General features: G+C 61.3%; 1 protein-coding gene across 6 annotated transcripts in view; it reads left to right on the top strand.

Moving 5' to 3' along the window:
- Positions 1-16,926, top strand: part of PRR5 (proline rich 5) — a 50,921-nt gene extending 33,995 nt beyond the window's left edge. For 5 of the 6 annotated variants that reach the window (XM_064491376.1, XM_031463418.2, XM_064491377.1 and 2 more), the window contains 7 exons: positions 792-872; positions 3,964-4,012; positions 5,299-5,356; positions 10,019-10,110; positions 10,529-10,669; positions 14,311-14,446; positions 15,979-16,926. In XM_064491376.1, coding sequence (XP_064347446.1) covers positions 792-872; positions 3,964-4,012; positions 5,299-5,356; positions 10,019-10,110; positions 10,529-10,669; positions 14,311-14,446; positions 15,979-16,454 — 1,033 coding nt within the window. In that variant the 3' untranslated portion in view covers positions 16,455-16,926. Of the gene's footprint in view, positions 1-791; positions 873-1,799; positions 1,949-3,963; positions 4,013-5,298; positions 5,357-10,018; positions 10,111-10,528; positions 10,670-14,310; positions 14,447-15,978 lie in introns of all 6 variants that reach the window. The other variant, XM_064491379.1, reaches the window with a different exon arrangement.
- The last annotated feature ends 867 nt before the right edge of the window (positions 16,927-17,793 follow it).

Genomic DNA, 17,793 nt, shown 5'->3' with positions numbered 1-17,793 from the left:
GGGCTTCAGGATCAACTGGATTTGGAGGGTGAGGGAGAGTCAGGATAAATTTCATCAGATGCTTAACCAGGCTTCTTTGAGCCAGGCTTCTTTGAGCCAGGCGCTGAGCACACGGTCATGAACAACACGGCCCTGTGGCCTGAGGTTTGTAGATAATAGCGGAGACCAACCGCTGAAACAAATCACGTATAAACGTGCGGGTGCCCACTGACAAGTTTTGTAAATGCTGAGATGACTTGTGGCCTGAAGGAAGGATCCACATGGATCCAGGGGAGGGGGGATCAAGCAGGAGAAAGGACGCGTGTAAAGGCCCTGTGGTGAGGGTAGCTCCCTCGGTGGAGCTGGGCTCCCGTGGCACAGGCATAGCCCGGGGGGCACCGGGGGCCAGCTCACAGCGCCCTGAAGCACAGGGAGGGAAAGCCAGTCGGACTCGGTTATGTTTGGGGGTGTAAGGCGATCAGAGGGTGGCCCCTAATTTCTGGCCTGGGTGTAGAGGGTTCAAGAACACGGGAGGGGAGGCAGGGTGTGGAGAGTACACAGATGTCCTGGAGAGATGATGGGGAGGCTGGGGCTGGGAGCTGAGGCTCTGGTGTGGACAGGGCCCCACGGGGACGGCCAATCCCTGTGCTCCAGGGCCTGCCTCCTGAGAGAAAGGACTGGTGCCCTGCTTCTGACCGGGCCCCCTGCTTCTGACCGGGCCCCCTCTGTTCCTCAGGCAGAGCAGGAGGGGCTCCCGGGGAGAGGGGTCTCAGGGCCTCTGGACAGACATTCTCCTCTTTCCCCGCCTACAGCATCCACAACGGGGTGATCGCCGTCTTCCAGCGCAAGGGGCTGCCCGACCAGGAGCTTTTCAGCCTCAACGAAGGCGTCCGGTGAGTGGCCGTCTGTCCTGTCCCGGGCCTGGGTCTGGGAGTGGGGGGAGGGCCTAGGCTGAACCCTCCCCACCACCATCCCCCAGCCTCAGGTTCTACCATTAGGACCGAGGTAGCAGTGACCACCGCGGGGACCTTAGCTGCAGGCGCTGTTCCCTTCATCCCCACCCTGCCTGACAACTCCTTTTCAGGGAGGCAGGGTGGGACTTGGACAGTGGTTCAAGATAACAACCGCATTCCTCGCTGGTGTTGAGCATCACAGAGGATATTTATTCTGTTAAAAGAGGAAGGACCCACCTGCTTAATGATGGGAGTGTCGTTTCCAGAAAAGCAATTACAGCCGGCCGAACGCCCCTCATTTCCTGTGCATAGCCGAGAACTGAGCGCTTGTGAAGGCGCCCAGGACGGCCCAGCTCCGAGGGAGTCTGCAAGGCCAGTGTGTTAGTCCTGCGTTGTAGTGGAGGCTGAAGCTCAGAGAGGTGCAGTGAATTGTCCAGGGTCACACAGCCGTTGAGGAGGTGTGTCTCCCACCTCTGTGCTTTTCCTTCCACCCCAGCCCGTGCTACCCTGGCCCCGCATCAGAAGACTTTGGGAAAAATAGGCAGCAAACCTCCTCATCAGCCGGGGCAGGAGTAAAAGGGTGCTGGGGACAGGGTCACCCCACCCCCACCCCCACCCCTGCAATGGCAGCGTTAAAACGGCCCTTACACATGGTAAACGGAGACCCAGGCCGGGAGAGGGGCTGGCTGAAGTCACAGAGAACAAGGGCTTGTTGCCTCCCCCAGACCTGATGTGTGTGACCGGAATTCCGGGGGGTCCTGCTTTTCTGGGGCTCATGTGACCAGACAGGGGTGGGGCCCTAGGAGCCACTAGGGGGTCTCAGTGGGGCCCACAGCAGCCCCATTTTCCTAATACGCCTCTGCTTAGGGTAAAAGGAGTTCTTTTACCTGAAGAATCGGCTGGATGTTTAAACAACAAAAACAAAAGAGGAAGTATTTCTAAATCCATGGACGAAGCAGCAAGGACAGCCCTCCTGCAGTGTGTACATCCTTCCCATCCCGTGGCAGAAGCAGCAGGTGTGATCGCTTGGCCTCCAGCCGCCTCCTCTCCACGGGGACTGTGACTGCAGCCCCAGTGTCCCCGTGCCCAGCCCTTGGGGGGGCTGGCACAGTGGGTGGCCTCCCTCAGGAGCGTGTGCTGGGAATGGAGAGGGCAGAGGCTGCCCTGGGCTCCAGGTCACCCTCGCCAGCCGCAGGGTCCTTTCCTAAGAAGCAGGTAGAGGTCAGGTGATGTGAGGCTTGGAGCTCCTGGCCAGTTAGGCTGTTTGGGGCAATGTCTTTCTAGCCAGTCGAAAATTAAATGGTGGCAATTGTTAAGTAATAACAGAGCCTTTCTGTTGAGGGTTTGTTCTGTGCCGTGAGCTTTTTCCATGCCCTGAGCTCTCTCTGTGGCCCTGAGGACCGGGCACCTTATGGTCCCCATTTTACAGATGAGGAAACTGAGGCACAGAGAGGGCATGGGCTGCTCAGGGTCACAGGACTCGTCAGCAGAGCTAGGGCTCAGGCCCCCGACTCCAGGGCCTGTGGGTTCTTCTCCCCCGCGCTGCCCCCCAGCTCATCTGCATCACGTGGCCACATTAAATTGAGTTTAATTGTGCAGTAAATCCGTTATTGGTCATTAGCTTTGATGCCACGAGAGAGCCTTGTGACTGGAGCCACCGACTGTCCTGTTATCTGATGTTTTCCACTCAATTCTGAGGATGGTCAGTGCGGGTGAGGGCTGGGGTTCTCTCAGCTGTTCCCAGGCACGGGCGGGGCCAGGGTCAGCTCACCGTCACAGGATTCTGATGTCCGTCCGTCATTCTCGTTTTCTGCCATTTTATATAAATGTGTGTGTGTGTTTTTAAGATATGATTTGCTCTTTTAAAATGTACAGTTCGGTGGTTTTTAGTATATTCACAAGGTTACGTAACTATCACCACTATTTAATTCCAGAACGTTTTAATCATGCCCCCTCCCAAAAAAAAGCCCCTTAACAGCCATGCCCAGTTCCTCCCCTCCGCCGGCCTCCGGCAAGTACCAGTCAGCTTTGCCCCTGTGGATGTGCCCTTCTGGACGTCTCACGTAGACGGGGCCACACAACACGTGTGGCCTTTTGCATCTGGCTTCTCTCTCGGCGAAATGCTTCTTGCTCGGGGTTCATCCACGTTGGAGGGTCTGTCAGTCCTTCGTATCTCTTTACTGCCACTTAATATCCTGTTGTATGAAGAACACGCCGTTTTGCTCATCTAGTCATCTGATGATGGATATCTGGGTTGCTTCCACCTTTTGGCCATTGTGAGCAGCGCTTCCGGGAACGCCTGCGTGTGAGACCTCGTGTGGACCTGTGCTTTCACGCTGTCGGGTCTGCGCCTGCGGGTGGACTTGCTGGGTCGTATCCAGGAGCCTGGCCCCGAGAGGGTCTGGACTACAACACCCATCATCGTTTCGGCCCCCGGAAGTGTGCACTGCCAGTTGTCCACATGAGTACAAAGGACGTGGCTCAGCTTCTAGCTCGGCGTGTCCTGTGTGCCCTTGGACAAGTTGCTTGACATCTCTGAGCTTCTCTCATCTCCCCTGTAAAAGGGAACAGCAGTCAACACCTGCTGCTGGGTTGGTGAGGACAGAATAAGCTTCTCTAGAGTAAGGGAGGAAACACTTCAAGCCGCCCTGCAGGGGAGAGAGGGCAGAGAGCAGGGGCTGTGAGCCGGGGCCGGGGGCGGGCTGCCAGCTCTGAGATTAGGCGTGGACGAAGGGGTGGGGCTGGGTGTTGGAGGCCCGGCCTGCCGGGTGTCTCCCAAGAACCTGAAGGATGCCTGTGGCCCTCGCTTCTATTAGCGGACCCCTCCACTTCCCTTCGTGTGAATCGGAAGGGTCCTAGGGAGCCACTGCCATGGCCCAGGGAGCACGCAGCCTCCCCGCAGGGCTGGGCCGGGCATGTGCCCCCCTCACGTGGCTGGGCTGTGCGGCCCCCACCCCAGCCCCCGGCCCTAACCGGCACCAGGCGGTCCCTGACTCCCGCCTCCCTCACTGGTCTCCCTTCCTGCCCACAGGCAGCTGCTGAAGACGGAGCTGGGGTCCTTCTTCACGGAGTACCTGCAGGTGGGTGCTCTGTGCTCTCCAGCTGGGCCGGGGTTGCTTCCTGAGCTGGCCAGAGGGACGGCGGCACCCGCTCCTGGTGGGTGCAGGGAGCGTTAGGTCTCCGCCTTGCCGTGACTCGGTTTCCCCATCCAGCCAGTGCAGCTGGTTGGGAAGGTTGCACGATCAGGTGCAGGTGAAGACCCAGCGCCGTGGCCGGCACAGGCCGGGGCTTGAGGCCAGTTCTCGGTCGTCCGCCTCCTCCCGGAGCATCAGTATAGGTTCCCAGAGTCCGTGTGTAGGTGTCTACATACCCCAGCGCCCTGAGCTGTGGGATGACGGTGTGGGCGTGTCACCAGCATCGCCAAGGCCACTCTGTCCCAGACGCTGCAGCTCCAGGCCTGCAAAGTCGATGAACATGCAGGGTCCTGGGGCTCGGGGAGGCGAGAGGACTGCCAAGGTGGCGCAGCCAGGAGGGCCGATTGGTGCAGGGACATCCTCAGGCAGGCTCGGAGCAAGGCGCCCCCTCCCAGGAGAGGGTGAGGCGAGGTCCAGCCTGTGGGTTTACGGTCGGCTGTTTTTCATTTAACAGCTTTACTGGGGTGCAATTCACAGACCCCCAGTTCTGTGCACCTGCTGGAAGGGGACACTTCAGGGGAGTCTGGTGTAGTCAGAGCTGTGCAGCCGTCCCTGCTGTCCAGCTCCAGGACTTTATTCATCGTCACCGGGAAGGAGGTCCCGTGTTATATAAACAGTCCCCATCCCGCTCTCCCCCGAGCCCCAGGCCGCCGCTGGTCTCCGTTCTGCCTCTGGACGTTTCTGTCAGGACCACACAGCACGTGGCCTTCTCTGGCTCCTGTCACTGAGCACAGCAATCTCAAGGTTCATCCACAGTGTCGCCTGTGTCAGAGCCTCGTTTTTTTCCTTATGGCTGAATAACATTCCCTTATACGGAGGGGCCACGTTTTGCTTATCCACTGCGCTGTTGGTGGCCCCTGGGTCACCTGGCTGCTGTGACTGGTGCTGAGACCACATGGTGTCACTCTGCCACACCCAGGAGGTGTGCACAGGGTCTGCCGTTCGAGCCTCTCGTGGGTGATGGCAGCGCCCGGGCCCGGCCGGTCTCAGGGTGGGGGTGGCCCCTGCTCCGCCCCCTGTCTCAGGACAGCCCAGCTGGGTCAGTTGCCCACGTCCACCCAGGGAGCTGAGGTTCCCGCTCTGGGCCTTGGCTGCCTGTTGGTAGACTCTTGGGGGTCCTGCCTGCCGGGACCCCACGGAGCAGTGACCGAATCTCCACATGTGCCTTTCAGAACCAGCTGCTGACAAAAGGCATGGTCATCCTCCGGGACAAGATCCGCTTCTACGAGGGTGAGTCTGGTGGCCCTGTGGCTGGACTGGTGCCGGGCCACACTGCTTGCTGGGAACCGTGGCCCTGCCAGCTCACCCGGGCCCCTCAGCTGGGTGGGCGGTGTGGCTCTCCTGGTTGAGGGAGCTCAGAAGGGGCAGAAGCAGTGCCTCGAGGGCGGCAGGGCTGAGGTCTGACCCCAGAGGGGACCCTGTAGGGAAAAGTGTCCCCCACCTTGCTGGAGCCCAGGAGGGCCGAGAGGCGACTGGGAGAAGGCCCCTGCTTCACCTCACTGCCCAGAAGACCTTCTGCCCCCATAAGCCCGTCCCAGCAGCCTGGGAGAACCCCCATCAGGGTCTTTGAGGGCCAGAAGGGAACTGGTTTAGGCCCAAGTGGCCCTGATTCTCCTGAGGGACAGGGTCAGGGCAGGGACCCACCACCTGGAGGGAGCAGCTGATGTGGGCTCCCTGCTGGGGTCTGGGGCCTGAGCATGGCCGGGGCTGCTGGGCAAGTTCTCTCCTTCAGGGCTCATGCCCACCTTGTGAGGCCTTTGGGTCACTGTGCCTGTTTCGCAGTTGGGGGACTATGCAGCGATGTCCCTCGGCTTGTCCGTGGCTGCACTGCAAGCGAGGGATGGAGGGGGGATTCGAACCCAGGACATCCCAACTCCAGAGCACACCCCCTTTACCCTTCTGGGGGGGGGAGCCCACAAGTCACAGCTGGCCTCTCTGGGCCCAGAGCCCTGACAGGACATCCTGGGGCTCCTGGTGTCTGCAGACCAGGGCAGGGGGCAGTGACAAGCACAGCGTGGGCACTTCCTCGCAGGAGTGAGCTGGTGTAGACAAAAGTCAAATTATGGGGGAATTCAGCTCAAACCAACACGCCTTGCTGAGGGCCTACTGTGTGCCAGGCCCCGCTCAGGGCAGGACCCACTGTGTGCCGCGCACCAGGCCCCCGCACATGCTCGCTCTGTGCGAGACTCTGTCCCAGGTGTTTTCCATCTCCTGACTCACTGCCTTGCCCAGCGACCCTGTGAAGAAAGTTCTGACGTTGCAGTCACTGAACGTTTGGGTAAATCAAGGCACAGAGGGGCTCGGTAACTCACCTGGGCCACACAGCCCCCACCTGGCAGCCTGGCTTCTGAGCCCGTAGTCCTCTCTCCGCTGCTCCAGATTCCTCCTTCAGTCCTTGCTGACCTCGGGAAGAGTCTTAGCCTGTTTCACAGAGGCAGAGTCTGAGGCCTGGGGTGCTCAGCATGAACTCGGAGCTGTGTGTCCCGTCTTCCTTCTGCACCATCTCTGTGTGTGTTGGGTAGAAGCAGCTGAGGCAGGAGCCTGAGAAGGGCTGTGAGAACCATTGACGTTGGCGCAGGAGGCACAGGCCACCGGTGGTCTGGACTGGCTTCCTGGAGGAGGCGGCACCTAAGCCGGCAGAAGGATTTGCTGGTGGAGATGCCCTCCCACACCCATCCCCTGACTCGGCACATTCCGGCAGTGCCTCACCTCCCACCAGCTCCGGCCCAGGGGAGCTGGGACCTTCAGAGAAGAGGTGCTTTGTGTAGCTTCATGGACTCCTGCCCACGGTGGCCGTATCCGCCAGGCCACCCAGTTGGGAGTACCAGCCCCTCCAACCTCCCCTGGCCTCAGGGACAGGCACAGAGCCCCAGGCAGGGGGCCAGAGGGCCTGGTCTCTAGTTCTTACCCAGCCACAGACACGTCATTTACCTCTGGCCTCAGTGTCTCCACCTTAGCACTGTGGGGTTAGATGGACTCCATCTGTGTTCTCACTAAAGGTCAGGCTCCTGGTGGCCTCTGGGGACCTGGATATGGATACCCAGGCTCTACCTGGCAGGGGCTCACAGCCCAGTTAGGGATATAGACGTGGAGCAGACAGTGACAGTCCAGTGTGATAAATGTCAAGGTGAAGGGAAGCCCTGGGGAAGGAAAGGTTAGTTCCACCTTGGCAGTCAGGGAGGACTGCATGGAAGCGGCGGCCCTTGAGCCAGGCCGCAAAATGTGGTCATTTCAGAAGGATATCTTGCCCCCTTCAGCCCATGCACTGGGGACAGTGGCTAATGTCACACCCCAAGGGGTGGCCTTGGGAACCTCCCCCTTCTGCCTTCTGCCCTGGTTTAGGTCCCAGGGAGAGCTCTTCCCTGAGACTGCTCCCTGTGGCCAGCCATGTCCTCAGCCCATGCCTCTGTTGGATGGGTTGGATGGCCCTATCTGGGGCAGCCCCAGGACCTTGCTACCTGCTCCCCTCCAGCCTCCAGTGAGGTCTTGGACGTCGGCTCCTGAGCAGAGTGATTCCTGGAATTGGGAAGCCTGGCAGACAGCCGTGGGATGGAGGCCCCCTCCCTGGGGCCACGTTACTGGTAGTGGACTGGTGGTCTCAGCCTGTTAGCTTGCAGGAGTGGGCGTGGCTGCAGCCAAACAAGTTGGGGACTCTGGGGAGGAACCCAGGGTCTCCTGTGGGCCCTGGGCCCTGAGCTCTGCCTCTTGTCCTGCAGGAATCCCAGCCTGGTTTAGGTCAGGCCACCAAACACTGCAGCGAGCCTTCACACGCTCGCCTCCAAGCCTGGGCTGTGCACATGCCCCTGCCAGACTCCACCTGAGTGTCCTCCTCGGAGTCCCCGCTGTGGGCTTTTCCACTGTCCCTGGGGTCTCCCCATCCCTGAGCCCGGAGCCAGGATTGGCCTGGTCCCTTCCAGTCTCCAGGGCCTGGACGGTCAGCCCCCAGCACACTTAAGACTGAAGAAAGGAAGACAGACAGGCTGGCCCACCTCTCCCCACCATCCGGGGGAGAAAGAGCTCAGGGGCGCGGCCGCTGCCCTGGCTGGGTCCTGCTGAGCCTCAGCACGGACACAGGACGCAGGACACGCGGTCCCGGGCAGCACCAGGCTAAGCCCTGGCTACCTGGCAGCTGTTAGCCCGAGGAGCGCGGGGGCCTCCATCACGCCGGTTTTACAGGGACCGCACTGAGGCTTGGGCTGAGGGACTCCTCGGGGTCACAGAGCCAGGCTTTGACGCCGGGCTGCCTGACTCTAACCCCTGACCACCCCGGATCCCCAGCAGAGAGCCCGGCCCGGGGACAGCACCGAGCTTCCCGGCCCCTTGGTGGGCGTGCGGCTCTGGCCGGGACTGGACTCTGTGTTTTACAACATCTGCTTTCCGCCACGTTTCCGCCCCGTGGGCTGGAGAGCAGCCTGCGCCCAGCAGACGCCGGCCTGGCCCGCGCCCAGAGCCGCCCCACGGCCGCCCAGGGAACTGAGCAGCCTTTCTTGCCGGCGACAGCAGGGACCTCAAGGGACCTTTGTGTGCAGAGCTCGGGTGGCGGGCACCTCTCGTCCTAGGTTCCGCGGAGCCTGGCCTGGGTCCCCCGGGAGGACCCAGAGCCGGCCACTGGGCAGGGACCCCAGGGCCAGCAGACGGGCCACACTGAAGGCCGATCTGCCCTCCCCACGGTCGCCACCCCACCGCCCCAGGCTTCCCTTCCAAATCCGGCCCCTTTACAGGCCTAGGGGCTTGCCGGGTGGGAGCGTGGGGCCCAGAGCCTAGGGAAAGTGAGCAGGAGTGGCGAAGTCCCGACCTCCTCGTTCCCATGGAAACCTTGAGAAGTCGGCAGGGGCAGTGCGGTCCTGGAGGCTGGCCAGCCTGTCGCCCCGGCCCCCACCTGACACGCCCACCAAGCCCATTTTTCTGCAGCTGATTGCTAGTCTGGCTTCCAGGTGGGGGTCCCGCCAAGCAGCAGAGGCCCTCCGTCCCAGCTTTCTGCTTGTTCCAGGCAGAAGGGCTGAGGGTACAGCACTTGGCATTTCCCAGGGGAGCCCAGGGCTGTCTTGCGGTGTCTCAGCTGTCCCCGCCCTTAGGGGCTGTCCCCCGTGGCTGGGGCCGCTCCTTCCTCAGAGCCAGCAGAAGGGCCTGCGGAGCTTGTCCAGATGCCTGCTTTTCACACTCCACTTCCGCAGTTCATGCAGCAAGGCTGTCGGTCAACCAGGCAGAAGCACTTGGCCAGCACCTCCTCCTTGAGTCCCTCCCTGCCTGACGCCCTCTACCCGGGACACGTTGCTGTTACTGGATATGGTCTCCCCGGCCTCCCAAGTCCACTTCAGGCAGCCCGGCTGGGGAGGCCCCGGGCCCTCGAGCGAGACATCTGAGCCTCTCGGAGGCCCAGCCTCTCCGTCTGCCCAGCGGGGTCACTCCCCCCTCGCCAGGGTTGTCCTGCTGCCCTGTTGTGATGGGACCAGGGAGTTTGGGGCTCAGCTGGGACCCCCATGCCAGGCCTGGCACAGTGGCGGCGCTCTGTCAGTGTCTGTCCCGGGGACAGAGGGACAGACCAGTGGGCGAGGCAAGCGTGTGAGCAGGAGCTCCCACTGGGGCCGGGCCATGGGGCTCGTGTGTGAAGTAGGGACCTACGTCTTCTTCTCTGCCCCGGGTCCCGCTTCGTCTGGCTTCTCCCGGCAGCTCTGGGGGTCACCCTGCTGCAGCCCCGTTTCATTAAGTGGGGCAGCTGAGGCAGGGGACGGGTGGGTGAACGGGGGTCCAGATCCCATGACTCTGGGGCCTGGAGCCCGGCCCTCAGCTCCTGCATCCTCCACCGACGGGAGGGGTGCCTCATGACCGGGGAGGGCGGGAAGCGGCTGCCGGTGCCCGTTGGGGCAGTGGTGATGCTCCCTGTGCCCACAGGACAGAAGCTGCTGGACTCCCTGGCAGAGACCTGGGACTTCTTCTTCAGCGACGTGCTGCCCACGCTGCAGGCTGTCTTCTACCCGGTGCAGGTGAGCGGCCCCGGGCCCCGGTGACAGCCCGTCCTGGCCTCACTCCCTGGCCCCCGGCCTGGGGGCGGGCACACCTCTGCCCATCGCTGCCACGGGTGGGCTGTCTGCGCCTGCACACATCCCTGCGCCTCTGAGAACCTGTTTCCCTCCCCCGGGGTGGGAGCCAGGACAGCTCACTCCTGTGGGCCCTAGGAAGCCCCGAGCAGCACACAGTAGGCCATGCCCTGCACACAGTAGGGTCTCTGTCGGTGACAGTAAGGAGGATGTGTGGGGCCCCCCTTCTTCAGGACACAGGTCATCTGGGGAAGAGGACAGGGAGGAAGGGGGCCTGAGGTTTCAGCGGGTCCTATGTATCTGACCCCAGAACTCAGCGAGGGGCGGGGAGCGAGGGTCTCACGAGGCGGCATTGTGTCCGCAGGGCAAGGAGCCGTCGGTGCGCCAGCTGGCCCTGCTGCACTTCCGGAACACCATCACCCTCAGCGTGAAGCTGGAGGATGCACTGGCCCGCGCGCACGCCCGCGTGCCCCCCGCCATCGTGCAGATGCTGCTGGTGCTGCAGGTGGGTGGGGCCCGAGGGGCAGCCGCTGGCTGGGCCAGGCCCCCCAGTGACCTGAGAGGAGGATTTGGGTCCACGTGGCTTATCACCGGGGCTGCTGTCAGGAGAATGCATGGAGAGAGAAGCAGCAGCCGGGTTAGAGAAGGAGCCGCACAAAGATACGGAGTCAGGAGACTGCCGGCCTCCGGGTTCCTCGGAGAGCCCAGGAGTGTGAGCGGAGTGTCCCTCCCTGCAGTGGTGCTGGGCCGATGCACCCCTCGTCTGCCAGTCTCTGGGGCTGGGTCCACCTCCCCCTGCTCCCCACCACGGTTCCAGACATGCCTGGTGCCGGTGGCTTTTGTCTGTGAGGGCAGCTCTGAGGAGGGGGCAGTTGTGAGACGTTGGCAGCCACACTCCTACAGCTGGAGGGAGTGGCCCCGCCCAAGACGGGGACTCTGATGGGCTTTTCTGCAAATGGCTGCATCCCAAAGGGGCACAGCACCCTACAGTTTGCCAGTTTCTCTCACTGTCACAGGACAAGAGAGGGCACCGTCAGCACCCCCATTTTACAGGCAGGGAAATAGAGTCCTCACTTGACTGCAGCTGAGAAGGCCAGGAGGCTGGCCTCCCCATTGTCCTGAACCCACCCAGGCACTTGGAAGTCCTTCTGAATTAGGGTCAGTGAAGTTGTTCCTGGGGCCCAGGGCAGCCAGTGAGGATTCCAGGGCGAGGAAGGAGCTGAGGAATGTGGAGGTTTGAAAGGCCAAGGGGCTGCACTCTGCGGGGGCTGGTGGTCGCCCTGGCAGCCAAGCAGGGTGTCAGGCCTGCAGCTGGATTTCTAGGGGCTTTAGGCCAGACCCAGCTGGGTTGAAGTTTGTGGCAGGGGAGGGGGGCTGGAGGGACATTGCATCTCGGCCTGTTTTCTCATTTGTGTGATAGGGTAAGACCGCCTACCTGGGAGGGCAGGAACAAGGTTGATGGAGAGAAATCAACGCCGAGTCCTCCGTGGTGCTCGCTCCTGGGGGCAGGCAGTGAAGGAGCTGGGCTTTGGAGCCAGGAGTAGGAAGGTCTCCCCTTGATCTGAGGAACAGCACTTGGGTGGCGGCCAGGCTGGGCAGTGCTGCCCCCTGGTGGCCACTGTGCCTCATGCAGCTTTGGGGCTTGGCCCCATGTCTCCCCGTCCTGGTGGTGACCCCTGCCCCCAGTCACAACCCTTTGCTCTTCCCTGGCCTCTGCTTTGAATGGCCTTGTCCCAGCCTCACAGTAAACTTGTCCCCACTGTTGTCAAGTGTCAGATGGGTCTGAGGTCACAACTCCTGGTCTGTGCATTGAAGACCTGCTGTGCGCCCCCTGCTGCACCGGCCGAATGACGGTTCCGTCTCACGGGGCCCAGAAGCTGGGTAACGGCCCCTCCTCTGAGTGCACAAAAATAATTCAGCCCCTGGGCCTCCATTTCCTCACTGCACAGTGGGGAGCAGAGCCCAGACTTCAGAGACAAGTTCTGGGAATGAAACAGCAAGTCTGTGAAACGCCAGCACAGCTCGGCATTCACGCCGTCCCACCCGCACGGCACTGGCGCTGGGAGCGGGGGCAGCTCCTTCCCGTTCATCCGGGGGGCACCCCTGGGGTCCACTGCCTCCTTTCAGGCACAGCTGGGTCCGTGGGGTCTGCAGCGATGTCCCCGCCTTCGTTTCTGGTGTGAGTCACTGGTGTCTTCTGTTCCTCTCTCAGCCTGGCTAGAGGCTTGTTGACTTCATTGATCTTTTCAAAGAACCAGCGTTCAGTTTTGTTGATTTTTCACTATCCATTTCCCGTTTTTTATTGATTTCTGCTCTGATTCTTACTTATTTTTTTCGGCTTACTTGAGACTTAATTTGCTTTTCTTTTTCTAGTTTCCTAAGGTGGAAGCTTGGATGATTGATTTTAGACCTTTTATTTTTTGTTGTTGTTTTTTTCTTTTCTTTTCCAACATATCCATTCGATGCTATAAAATCCCCTCCACACACTGCTTTCGATGTATGCCATAAATTTGGATGTAGTGTTTTCATTTCGTCTAGTTCAAAATATTTTAAAATAGTTCTTGAGATTTCTTTTATGACCCATGAGTTATTTAGAAGTGAGTTGTTTAATCTGTATGTATTAGGGGATTTTCCAGTTACTATTCTGTTACTGACTCCTGGTTTAATTCCTCTGTGGTCTGAGCAGACGTCGTATGAGTTCTGTTCTATTAACCATGTTGAGGGGTGTTTTACAGCCCAGAATGTGGTCTCTCTTGGCGAATGTCCCGTGTGAGCTTCAGGAGAACATGTTCTGCTGTCGTTGGACAATGTTGTCTATAGATGCTGATTCTGTCCAATGGCTCAGTGGAGTTACTGAGTTCATCTGTGTCCGTACGGACTTTCTTCCTGCGAGATCTGTTTCTGAGAGGGGTGTCGAAGTCTCCGGCTGTGAGAGTGGATTTCTCTCTCTCCCCCTCACTCTTTCCCCCACATACTTCCCTGCCCTGTTGTTTGGTGCATACGCAGTAAAGCTTGTTATGTCATCCTGGAGAATTGACCTGTTTACCATTAGGTAATGACCTTCCTCGCCCCTGATCACTCTCCTTGGTCTGAAGCCCGTCCTGTCTGAAATTGACGTGGCCACTCCTGCTCTGGTCTGTGATCCGTGACCCGTGTTACCACGTGTAACTGTCTCCTTTACTCCTCATCTGTATGTCTTTATAGGTTAAGTAGGTCTCTTGTAGGCTGTGTATAACGGTTCTCTTGCTGTCTTCAACCATCATTTGACATTAACTTGGATGAATCTTGTTTCTTAATTGCTGGCAGCTCCTTCAGGAGCAATGTCTTTCATTCATTCATTCATTCATCCACTGAGACATCATTTGTTCAGCAAGCACTCCCTAAAAACCTGCCGTGTGCCACCCGCTGCTGGGGTGCTGGGAGCACAGGGCTTCCCCCTGAGCAGCTCATGACTGGGTGGGCAAGACCAAGGCTGTCCTGTGGGCAGCCTCATTCTTCAGGCTTTGGCTCAAGTGAAACAGGAGGAGGTGGGGTTCCCTTTGAAGCTCTGGATGAGGGGAGGTGTTGAGGGGGGAAGCTGGATGAGACCTGGTGGGGGCAGCCACGTGGGACGGGGAGGGAGGGCTCTGTCTGATGGGTGGGCCTTGACTGCCCAGCTGGGATGCAGACCTGGGCCTGGGCCCGGCACCGGGGGACAGCCTTTCCTGTCCACGGCACTCCACGAGGCAAGGGAGTGAGGGTCGGGGCCCATTGACGCAGCTGGCCCCACAGGACTGCCCAGAGTTCCTAGGAAGCCAGCTCACGGAAGGGGACACACGATGTCCTGAGAAGGGGCGTGCAGGGAACCCAGCCTCATTTAGCCACAGAGCCCTTTCCCACAGGCATCACCGTCTCTTGGACCACGGCAGCCACTGTGTGCAGCAGGCAGCCACGAGGACGTTAGAGGAGGAGAGGGGCACAGAGGGCCCAGCTCGAGAGAGGGCCGGGGAGGGAGGGCGCTGTGGGCACTGTCCTGGGGGCCAGGGCCCCCTGGGAATTGGGGGGGTGGGGCTGATCATGGTGGCCTTTGAGCCAAGCCTGCTGGGCTAGGGAAGCAGGGGACAGGCTGTCCCATGACCCTCCCGCCTCCCTCCCTCCCTGTTGCAGGGGGTACATGAGTCCCGGGGAGTGACCAAGGACTACCTGCGCCTGGAGTCGCTGATCCAGAAGGTGGTGTCACCCTACCTGGGCACCTACGGCCTCTACTCCAGCGAGGGTTCATTCACGCACTCCTGCATCCTGGGTAGGGGTCTCCTGGGTCTTGGGTGGGGAGCGGGCTGACCACTGGCCTCGTCCACCTCTTCCCCCGGGGCCCAGGCCTCCCAGTGAAAAGACGTGCAGAACCAGGATCCCAGCAGGATTTGCGTTCCAGCTACATAGCTAACCTGTCCAGAGCATCCTCCAGCTGTGCTGTGTGCTGGGCACTGGGCACATGGGGGTGGGTCACCTGGGATCCTTCCTTCAAAGGCTGAGGAGGACTCGGTGGGCAGACACCATAAGTGGTGTTGCAGTGACTCCCCTGAGAGCCCCCAGAGGCCCCGTCACCCCCAAGGAGCTCCCATCCATACTCAGTCCTGAAAGTCAGGAGTTGTCCAGGCAGAGGACACAGCACATGCAAAGGCCTGGAGCGCAAGAAATCCGGCCTTTTTGGGGACTCATGGGGGCGTGGACGGGTTGTGGGGTGGGCGTGGCCTGGCGTTGCTCCTTTACCAGATGGGCTTGGCCCTGTTGGCTCATTCGGGGCTGTAGACTGAGCACCTGCTGAGCGCCAGCCCCTCTTCTTGGTCCTGGGACTTCAGCAGAGACCAAGCCCCACCTTCACGGGCTCTTGTTCCCCCCGGGAGGCAGGCTAATGAGTAAACCATCCCCAGGTGAGTGCCCGAGGTGACCCCTGCCCAGGTGACATGAGGGCCATGGGCAGGGAGGTCGGGGAAGGCCAGACTGGGAAGTGACCACTGAGCCGAAGGACAGGGAGGGCCCAGCCCAGGGAGAGGTGCACAAAGAGAACCAAGGGGACAGTGGCACAGGGGCTGGTCAGCGGTGTCCCCTCGTCCAGAGTGCCCACCCACCTCAGGTATAAACCTGCCCAGCACCATGTCTCAGCTCAGGCGGGACCCCAGCCCCTAGAAGAGAACTTGGAGCCTCTGCTCTGGTCCAGGAGCGGCCCCTGAGCCACTCACTGTGCTCCGTCCTGCCACCTGGTGGTCACGGTGCAGAACTGCAGGGCCCTTAATGGGTTCCTGAGACCTGCCCTTTACTATCCTCTTCTCCCCACCCCTGACCCCTGAGAGCTCCCAGCGCACTCAGGATAAACCCCAGCCCCGACCTCAGGTGGCGCCCCGTCCGGGCACTTAACACTGCCTGACCCGTGCCCACCCAGAGGGATATCTAGGCCCCCATACCTAGCAAAGTGCTGGCGCCTGGCAGGTGCTGAGACTGGCGACTTTCCACAGGTGGGGCACTTAGCAGGCACACAGGTTGCTGGCATGGTGCACCTCTGAACCCAGCAGTTGATGAGCCCCCACACCCCCGCCCATCCAGGCTGAGACGAGATCACTTACGGGGGTGGAAGCCCCAACTCCCCTCGCCCGGCCACTCCGCCCCGGCAGGGTCTGCACCAGTCGGGCTGTTGCCTGTAGTGGACCTTTTGTGCAGACCCAGGCGCGCAGCAGATGGACGCAGTAGGTGCTCCCTAGCGTCTGGCCAGAGGGAGGGCCTGGAGCAGGCAGTGCCCGGAGTGGCCCGTGCCTGACGCTGCCACCTGTCTCTCTGCAGAGAAGCACTTCCTGCGCCGCTCCCGCTCGGGGGACGTCCTGGCCAAGAACCCGGTGGTGCGCTCCAAGAGCTACAACACGCCGCTGCTGAACCCCGTGGCTGAGCACGAGGCTGAGGGCGCGGCGGCCGGCGGCGCGGGCATCCGCAGGCACTCCGTCTCCGAGATGACATCCTGCCCCGAGCCCCAAGGCTTCGCCGACACGCCCAGCCAGGGCCCCGCCGGGACCTTCAGATCCTCCCCGGCCCCCCAGTCGGGGCCCTGCCCCAGCAGACTGTATCCGCCCGCCCAGCCCCCCGAGCCCGGCCTAGGCCCGGCCCGTGGCTCCCCAGCCTCCTCCAGCCCCGAGAACCTGGTGGACCAGATCTTGGAATCTGTCGACTCGGATTCGGAAGGGATCTTCATTGACTTTGGCCGGGGCGCTGGCTCTGGCACGTCTGAGTCTGAGGGGGCCGGGGGCCGGCAGAGCATCGTGTGAGCGCCTCGTGTTTTACTGACCCCATGTATCTGGTGCGTGAGTGCGGGAGTTTTCTACTCTGTCCCATCCTGACCCCCGTGGGCCTCAGCCACCTGGGCATGCCTGAGCCTTGGCGGGAAAAACCGTCGCTGCCCCGGGTCCAGCACCACTGTGTCCTGGGGCGTCTGCGTGCCGGGCTCTCCAGGTGCCCGGGGCAGCCTTGTGTGTGTGGAGCTGCCATGGCCGTCCCACCACCCCTGCCCACCCCAGCCCTCCGACGTCCACACCTTGGAGACTGTGAATCCCTCAGCTTGGCCAGGCCCCCAGAGTGATGGGGTCTGTAGCAGACTGGCCTTTTCCCTCCTAACTCACCTCAGGCCACAGTGTAATCTCCTGTGCGTGACTCTGTCCCAGACTCTCTGAGCGCCGTGTCTTCTCTTTGCCCAAGGTGGCCATGGGCAGAAAGCAGGTGGAATAAAACTTGTATACCTGGCCCCCGAGCTGTGTCTGCGATGCCAGGCCCCAAGGACATCCTCCCAGGGTCCTCACCCTCACGGGGGACTCCCCTCCCCTCCCCCAGAGGGGGCAGGTTCCCAGGGCCAGCTCTGGGCCTCTGGCAGGAGCCTTCTGGGCTAGGTGGGGGACCCCAGACCCCCTTCCAAGTGCTCCCCTCTCGTGGAGTTAATTTTCTGTTGGAGGTGGGGAGGGGGCGCCTTCTGAGCAGTAAAGGACAGACCCAGGGCAGGTGAGCAGTGTGACAGGGTGCTGGAGCCAGGTGGTCGGGGGAGGGAGGTGGACGCCCGGTGGGAAGCATCAGCCCCCAGTGCTCTGCAGGGCGAGTTGTCTGCGTGGACGAGGTTCTCCTGTCTCGTGGGAGGAATGGGCCAGGAGCCCCGGTTCCAGCCCGGGGTGGGGTGTGGGGGCGGCAGGGTGGGAGCTCAGCCCTGTGGTCTGTGATGGGGAAACATACCAACTGCACAGGGCCTCACAAGCACTCAGCGTTCAGAAGGTGCCCTGGAACAGTGTCCTGGAGAGAAGTAACCCCAGCCTCAGAGGAACCAGGTTTGGGGGGTGGGGACAGAGCCAGAAGCCTGTCCCTGGTCTGAGAATCAACAAGAATGCTGCCACTCAGCTGGGCTGGTGGGGCTGAGATCCCTGACCTGCCCCCCGTTCCCCTGCTCCCTTATGGAACCCGGGGAGGCCTGGGGCCAGCTCACACTGAGAGGGTGACGGGGGAGGTGGGGAGCATTATCAGCAGGGTCCCCTCAAGGCAGAAGGACCAGGCAAAGGGTGGAAGTTGTGGCGGGGACCTGGCTAGCTGGGCTCTGCCTGCACCGAGGGGCTGGGCCCTGTTCTGCCC

Source organism: Camelus dromedarius, chromosome 11, assembly GCF_036321535.1.
Source record: "Camelus dromedarius isolate mCamDro1 chromosome 11, mCamDro1.pat, whole genome shotgun sequence".
In the NCBI taxonomy this organism is placed as follows: Eukaryota; Metazoa; Chordata; class Mammalia; order Artiodactyla; family Camelidae; genus Camelus; species Camelus dromedarius.
The sequence above is the reverse complement of the archived record's forward strand: the minus strand, read 5'-3'. Positions and strand labels throughout refer to the sequence as shown.